At 38.3% G+C, this 8,256-nt stretch overlaps 1 protein-coding gene across 3 annotated transcripts in view; it reads left to right on the top strand.

Annotated features, from left to right (window-relative positions):
• plod2 (procollagen-lysine, 2-oxoglutarate 5-dioxygenase 2) overlaps positions 1-6,937 on the top strand; it is a 34,908-nt gene extending 27,971 nt beyond the window's left edge. Inside the window, exons 14-21 of one of the 3 annotated variants that reach the window (XM_084939412.1) lie at positions 692-754; positions 1,108-1,152; positions 1,913-2,026; positions 2,321-2,386; positions 2,611-2,715; positions 4,724-4,870; positions 5,710-5,835; positions 6,000-6,937. In XM_084939412.1, the coding sequence (XP_084795538.1) occupies positions 692-754; positions 1,108-1,152; positions 1,913-2,026; positions 2,321-2,386; positions 2,611-2,715; positions 4,724-4,870; positions 5,710-5,835; positions 6,000-6,155 (822 nt within the window). In that variant the 3' untranslated portion in view covers positions 6,156-6,937. The remainder of the gene's footprint in view (positions 1-691; positions 755-1,107; positions 1,153-1,912; positions 2,027-2,320; positions 2,387-2,610; positions 2,716-4,723; positions 4,871-5,709; positions 5,836-5,999) is intronic. The other 2 variants (XM_084939413.1, XM_084939414.1) reach the window with 2 other exon arrangements.
• Positions 6,938-8,256: the final 1,319 nt, after the last annotated feature.

Raw genomic sequence — 8,256 nt, forward strand, 5'->3', positions numbered from 1 at the left:
AAGGATTCCTCTATTAGCACTACTGTTTGTAATATATTAAGATTAATTTAGCAATAAGAATGTATAAGGTCATACTAACTTTAGGTATATTTATAATAGTTAGTTTGGTTAAGCAATGAATTTGCTACTAACAAAAGTCAACAGCTCAACGGAAACCAAAGACTGGCAAGTATCAGTGTTTGTATGTATGAGTGTCTTCGTCAGCAAGGCATGACCGTCCTGTGTTTACAGTGTCTCTTTGGTCGTGCGAGGTTCTCTGCTACACTTGTATCCCATCATCCTTTACTTTCTTTTAACCTTACGTCTTGAGCACAGTCAGTACAACCGATGCCTGGCTGGCTACCAGACAGAAAGGGTCTTGTCTCTTGTGGGGTTTTTTTTTTCTTTTCACTTGTGAACTTGTTACCTAGTCTTGCTTTGCGTCACTTGGACTTGGCAGCTGCGGTGTCTGATTCAAACACAGTGTATGTTGTCTGGTTTGCTTGGCCTGCTCCCCCAGCATGCATTGCTCCCATGTTAACCTACAAAAACATCAGCTTCAGAGGGAATCTTGCTTCTTTTTCATGCAGGCGTGTTTCCTCTCCTCCTGAATTCCTATGTATGTGACATATGTACTTCCTCTGTCACCCTGTTTTTTATTTTGAATTCACTAATGTCACCTTATTTACATGATGCTTCTCCTTTATTTTAGACCAGTCACAGAGAAAAAGACTCCCCTTCTCCGGAATCATTCCATATGCTCAGGCCCCCAAAGGTTTCCATTTGTTTTGACTACTCTGCTTTCTGAAACATCCATTTCCAATGGGTTAGCACTCAGAAACCAATCTAAGCCATGTAGCATGCATAGTTTTAGGTACAGAAATACATTTTCCCTTATACTGAATTTAGTATTGGAGGTTTTGTTTTTTGAAAATGCGCAGTTACAAATTCTTAATAAATTCGTACTGAGTTGCCTACTTGTTGCATAAGAAATTAAGATGACTGGTAACTTTTCGGAAATTGATGTTGACTTTTTGCTTGTGATAACTTTAGGTCTAAAAGTAAAATGATCTCAGTCAGACAGAGAAAGACTCATATTCTTTTATGTTTTTATGATTGCTTCGAAAGAGGAGATCACGGAGGAGACAAAAGCTCGGAGAGTTAGTTCACACAGTGAGCAGTTCCCCTGTCCTGATGCTTTACCCTAAACAACCAAACCCTACATCACGCACACGTTACCAGCTGCTCTTTCTAAACACACTGACTAATCTCAGACTAGGCTCAAACTATTTTTTCGCGCAGTCATGCTAAACATCTGGTGCAAATCACAGTTTGTCACAGAATGCATTTGTACATTAGCAATTTGGAATCTTGTGCAAAGAGATTGCAAAACTATCCTTAATTTTTCATTCATCTTCATCAAGCACAAAGCCTAGTCTGATAGTAAGTCCAAACCACTCCTACACATCTCCCTCCCCATGCTTCACTTTAGAGGGAATATAATTCCTGGATTTGCTTTGTCCCGACCTCCCCAGCACCCCTCTGTTCCTGTTCCCCCACTCCTCTCCTGCCCCATGTTATCCAGTTCCCAACTCTCTAGGACCCTCCCCCAACACCCATAAATAATCTAAGATTATTTATATGACATCTGCGTCTGTTTGAACATAGAGTTCAGTAATGATTTCAGTGTGTTTAAGCACACTTAAATCCAACTATATTCTCAGTTTTGTGCAAATGAAGCTTTTAGTAGTTTGCCACAAGTATCAGCTTGTCAGTTTTATTGCCAGTGATAACTACTCATGAGTATTCATGTGTTCTAATACTGCATGCATGATGATTATGTAGACAAGTAAATCTTGCTTGTGGAACATCAGAAGTCTTTTGCTTCTCGAACTTTTATGAAACTTACTCAACTTTCTCTTGCTTGCTGCAGGGAGTCTTCATGTACATAACCAACCGTCACGAATTTGGGAGGCTCATTTCCACAGCCAATTATAACATTTCTCATTACAACAATGACTTGTGGCAGATATTTGAAAACCCTGTGGTAAGTCATTATGATCTCTCATTATCCTTCAACCACAAAAAAGCTTTTTTTTCTGAATAGCTGAGATAAACAACAGCCACCTGTAAAGGCTATTAACAATAATGGAACGATCACAAATGTGAGACAATTTTGGAATAATGACTTTGGTGTGATAAGGCTCCTGGCTGATGATTTACTACTGTATTTGACAAGCTGGGATCTGCCCTGTGGGAGATGAGATTAGCTCTGTGAGGTATGCAGGTCAGAAAACAGTTCAAAAAATGGGCACTAATTTGAAGTACTTTCTGCTTGCAGGATTGGAAAGAGAAATATATCCACTCAAACTACACTCGAATTTTCACTGACAACTACTTGGAGCAGGTTTGTATGTATACATGTGTATCTGTATGTCTTCAACATACTGATACAGACCGAGGGGGGAAATGGGATGACATAATGTCGCAGCAAAAAAAATCCCAACATCTGGTTTTACCATATCTGGGTATTACATTACAGTTACTAGAGCTCAACGTGAAGGTGTTATTCAAGTCTATTCTCAGCAGCCTCTTTTTGTGTGTCAATGTGTGTGTGCGTGTGTTTTATAGCCATGTCCAGATGTGTTCTGGTTCGCAGTCTTTTCAGAGAAGGCTTGTGATGAACTAGTCGAGGAGATGGAGCATTACGGTTCATGGTCTGGAGGCAAACACCAGGTGTGTATTGTTAGCTCAGTTTCACTGAACATAAAGTGCTAAGTGTAATCGTCACACTACAGGCACAGCGCTCTTCTTATTCTTTCTGTGTTTTATGTTTACACATTTTAATAAGGTGACAAGCATAACAAAATATCAGTGGTACTGGATTCAGTTTAGAAGTATGAGCCAAAAAGCAAAGGTTATTTATTAGAGAGGCCAGGCACTGAGATGCAACCACTGACCTCTTCACCACAGGGACAAAAAATACATTAAATGTATCCAAAAGTATAGAAAGTAAAAATTCAGCACTATGATAAGAAAGAAGATGGCAAAGATTAAGGCTACGTTCACACTGCAGGCGAAAGCGCATCAAATCTGACTTTTTTTGAGCCTATGCGACCCATATCCGATCATGGTATGACAGTGTGAACGGCACAGATCCGATATTTTCAAATCCAACCTGGGTCACTTTCATATGTGGTACTGAATCCGATACATATCTGATGTTTTAGAAAGCGACTGCTGTTTGAATGGTCATGTCACATTAAATCCGTCTTTTACGTCACTGACACAAGACAGACACCAATTATCAGCGCTGGAGAAGACATCGTGAACGCTTCCTGGCCATCCAGTGTAGATGTTAGTGAAACTGTTGGGAAGACAACGTTGGAGAAACGTGAACATTTTATTTGTACTGTGTAATTTGCAGATTCTGACAGAAATCTGCAACGATCCTTTGAAGCACCGCTCCTCTCTAAAACAGCAATAAGGATAATTATTAGGCCATATGTAAATAACAAAATAACTTTATAACTTAAAGCAAAATTGGGAAACGTAAAGTCCGAAACAAGTCTTTATATTAAGGGCCATCAGTCAAACAATACTGTTTGGTCTGGGTCTAAACAGAGCGCGTTGTGTGTGACGTCTTTTTTTGCGCATGCGGGCCGTTTTGAGGGTTCACACTAGAGCGCGTTTGCTGTCACATTTTATTTGTAGTGTGAACAAGCAGACAAAAAATCGGATTTGATCAAAAAATCGGAATTGAGCATCAAGACCTGCAGTGTGAACGTAGCCTAAGTTAATTTAGTTAGCATAACAGATGTGCTGGGAAAACTGAAATGTACTTATAGTTTGATATGTCTGCTTTATCTTGCTTAACATCTTAAACTTTTTTAGGGCTAAATACAACCAGTGTACTTTAAATTCATCAACTGACGGTTTCATTTATGTTATATAATGACAAATACCCATTGCATGTTGCCAGAAACAAGAAGACACTCTTCCTATCATTAATAATGATTAAAAAGCCTGTTAGTGAAGCTGGTTATGGCTGGTTATGCGCAGCACCAGCTTTAGCTCACAACAATAGTGTGAGGGCATGCTACCATTTGCTAACACCACTAGCATGACTAAAAGGTTTATTGATTTTTTTAAAATTATACAGTAGAAATTTAGATTTTTGAAATTACCCCAAAAGTTTACATAAATTAACTGAGTTAACTATTGCTGATACTTTTAAGCACTCTTTCACTGTTTGTGGATTAAATGGCATCCAGATGTAACAAGTATCAGACTATTCTTGGTTAGCTTGCTAGCTTTTAAATGTCAAAGTTATGTTTTGGTATGACACAGAAAGTTACACACATGCAACTATGATTAATGCATATAGTAAAAAATGATTTTAGTGCTGTCATCACAAGGTTGGCCATTTGAATACAACCAAAAAACCCCAGCTGTGTTTTAGTTTAATGGTGTCTAATTCCCAGTGGCTCAAAGTTGGCCAGGGAGATTACATTTTGTACAAATACTTTGACTCTGTTTGAGAGACGACTGAGCTGGATGGGTCATTAAGTCTCATACAGGCAGACAACAGAACAGCCTGTGGTTTAAAAATAATAATAACACATGCACATCATCACAATCACCATCACTTTGAAAACTGTGGACACACACTTTGAGGATAGTGGGTCATTTGTTCCATCGTTAGTCACACTGCATCGTACTCTGTTTCTCTCCTTTTTCTCAGGACAAGCGGATTGCTGGAGGCTATGAGACTGTGCCGACGGATGACATTCACATGAAGCAAATTGGGTTTGAGAAAGAGTGGCTGCATTTCATCCGAGAGTTCATATCACCTGTCACGTTAAAAGTTTTCTCTGGCTATTACACAAAGGTTTGTGTGAATCTGACCTTTTTCTAGAAAAAGCTGAGTTATAACAGCAGAAAAGTTTAATCATATAATGAGCTGCTGACCTGCTATTCATGTTTATGTTTGTGATTCTGATGTGAATCTTAACAACTGATGACAAATTTTCCATTGGATGACAAATTGGTAGAATTTCCCATTACCACTCGTTAATATTGTGGTAATAATGGTAATAATGGGGTAGTAAGGTGGAAAGAAAAAGGTGCCAATATGGAAAATTTCAGTTATTACACCTTAGTAATCCAACTAATCTCTTGTGTCAACAGTGTTTATAATAATTTAATGTGACACTGAAATTTAAGTCATTTGGTAATAAGTACCCAGAAACTAGGGAAAACTATGATACCGTTTTAGGGCCGCTGAAGATCAGAAAGACAATAAGGTGCATTTATTTATGAGGAAAAAAAAGGCAAATCTTCAAGATTAAAGTGGCAAATTTCTGAGACGATTCCCTGTCCCTCATTTTTTTCACCAATCTTCAGTGGCCCTAAAAACTGTAGTAGGAAACATACATATGCCTTTGTATGTATGTCTAGTAGGAATACTATAATATTATACTGGAAACACTATCAGAACTTGCTAGCAATAAAATTGATATCCATGCATTTTAAATTTTTTTATACAGATTTTAAAGTGATACTAACCTTATAATAATAAAGTAATACTGGTGGACAGGTTCACATATTAGAATAGTATTACCATATTGTAATGGTGAAACATATTGCAACTTATGTCCTCAGCATAATTCTTTATTTGAAGGTAACATCAGTATTGTCAGCCAATGCATTTCTATCCTTTTGTCACAGGGTTATGCTTTAATGAACTTTGTTGTAAAATACACTCCTGAGAGACAAGCCTACCTGAGGCCCCACCATGACTCCTCTACCTTCACTATCAACATTGCTCTCAATAACAAAGGCATAGACTTTCAGGTAAGGACTTGTATTATGGGGCATAAGTCACACTAATATTATAGCTGTTATATTTTTTTTAAATGTAGATTTTATTTTAAGCTTTCCAATTAGATAATCTGTCTGATGAGTATTGTTAACCCAGTGATTTATTTCACAATTATAAATCCAATGTACTTTTTTAGGGAGGGGGTTGCCGTTTCCATCGGTATAACTGTAGCATAGAATCACCGAGGAAAGGCTGGAGCTTCATGCACCCGGGACGACTGACTCACCTGCATGAAGGCCTACCCACAACCGGCGGCACCCGCTATATTGCAGTGTCCTTTATTGATCCTTGAACTACCTGACGGCCTTATGATGTCAAGTCTTTCAACCACGCTTCGCTTTTTTTCATCCAATTTTTTTTTGGTTTTTGTTTGGTTGTGTGATTTGAAGTTTTGTGCACAAGCTGTTCTTCTGATGCGATTCTTTTTTTAAAGCAGTTGCTTTAAAATCTTGAAAAAGTTGCATTCAAATAACCTCTGTCAGACAGAGAATAGAGAGGCCAGGGAAGTAACAAAGGCAATTAACAGTTTTGATACACAAATTGAAACAAAAACCAAGCTAGCAGGGTAAGGATTTCTGTCACATTACTGCTTCATTTTTTGATTCAAAACCAAAATCTTTCAAGAAATCGTCTATGCTGTAGATTGTCATGATTTTCATTGCTCTGTCATGGTAACCATCATTCATCCACCCTGGTTGATTTGCTAGCAATTAGCTCTACTGTGTGAGGTTGTGCAGATGACCATTGTGTATAAAATTGTGTTTCAGGTAAAATGTGACTGAACTTGCGTATTGCTTCAAAAGTTACTACTGGTGCTAATAATCATGTTTCTGCAGTGTAAGTTACATTGTTTTCTACCCTGAGTCAGTCAAGGTTTTATTTGTGATTTTTTAATTACATTTCCATTTGGTTTGTGCCCCATTAAAAGAACTTGTGCACTGCACTGTAGAATTCTAGCTAAATGAAGATCGATGTGTCATTTTTACTTGAAAGGTTTTCCTTCTTTCTGTACTGAATATTGGCAACACTGATTTACTTTACTGAAAATATTTCTGCAAAATGTTCTTCCTTTTTTCTGACAGATATGAGTGACTTTATTTTGAAACTCAGCAAACTATTTTTTAACTTATTGTCTAATTCAATTAAAAAAAACCTGAATACTGAAAAAAATACTGAAAAATTAATGTTTTCACATTTACTCTAATTTTGCATTTAATATACTAAAGTATGCTGTGGTATAGTCAACACATTGCCTCATGAGCCTCACGAGACCCTGAAAGGAGACACAAACCCAGCTTCAGGAGGTCATAAGTGTGGGTAAATGTGATGGTTGCATCTGGCATACCATGTGAATCCATCCACTTTGATGACCTCATGGGAAATAATGGAGCAGCTGAAAGCACATTCTTTCATTTAAAGCACTTGCTGTCCAGAGAGCAAACCAAAAAGTCTCCTTGTAGATTGTAGAATGTCTGGATGTGGTTACCACTGCATACAAGCTTTCATTGTCTTATCGCTTTATCAGTTCATTTTCCAAGTCTGGACACATCACATGTTAAACCCATCATGGTTGGTTTGGACTGAAGTACTCCTCTGCACAGGGAGTAGCCCTGAAGTGTTTGGGCGCGGTGTGATGATGTATATCAGTGCAAATGTGGTTCAGTTTACCTTAGGGGCTAAGTGTAAACATGTACATGCAACTTCATGGAAGTGGTACAGATGGTGCTTAAAAGACTGATGACAGAACAGAGAGGGGAGGTGTTAAAGGCACAGCTTACAGAGGAAAAAAAACATCCAGTGAAAACTATGATTATTACCCCTTACATGACTATATGTTTACCATCTTGAAACTTAATAAAATATCCACCTTAGATTGAGCCCTAGATTTTATCCAAGTTCTCACCTTCTTATCAAATCCCATTTCTTTTTATTGCCAACAGCCTCTGGAGCTTTACTTCCCCCTTGAGGGCCGTGTATTTACCTGACCAGATGTGCATTTTTGCTCCCTGTAAAGCCGAATGAGGGCTGAATTTCTGAGTAGCCACTATGAAGCAGTGAAGACGCGGGGAGCGGAAAAGGAGGAGATTTAGGTCAGACTAGGAAAGGCTCTCAGCTGCTGAAAGAGCCCTTTGTAGTCATCATTTCCCTTGAACTGCGCAGTGTCCAGACCCTGTGAAAGGTGACATTAATTACAACCAGGCATGCAGGAAAAACCTCTTTACCAAACTAGGAGATTCTCACAGCAATGCCTTTATCAAAAGGAAGAAATGGTGACACATATCCGAACCTTGATTTATTCGAAAGTCGCAAGTAGGATACAGTATACTCGGTGTTTTGGAGGCAAAGGCGGGTCGTTCAAGGTCATTTCCTTCTTTTATTAATAAAATCAACTC

The sequence above is a fragment of the Perissodus microlepis genome, chromosome 9 (assembly GCF_051167445.1).
Source record: "Perissodus microlepis isolate ML-2025 ecotype Zambia chromosome 9, ASM5116744v1, whole genome shotgun sequence".
Lineage (NCBI taxonomy): Eukaryota > Metazoa > Chordata > Actinopteri > Cichliformes > Cichlidae > Perissodus > Perissodus microlepis.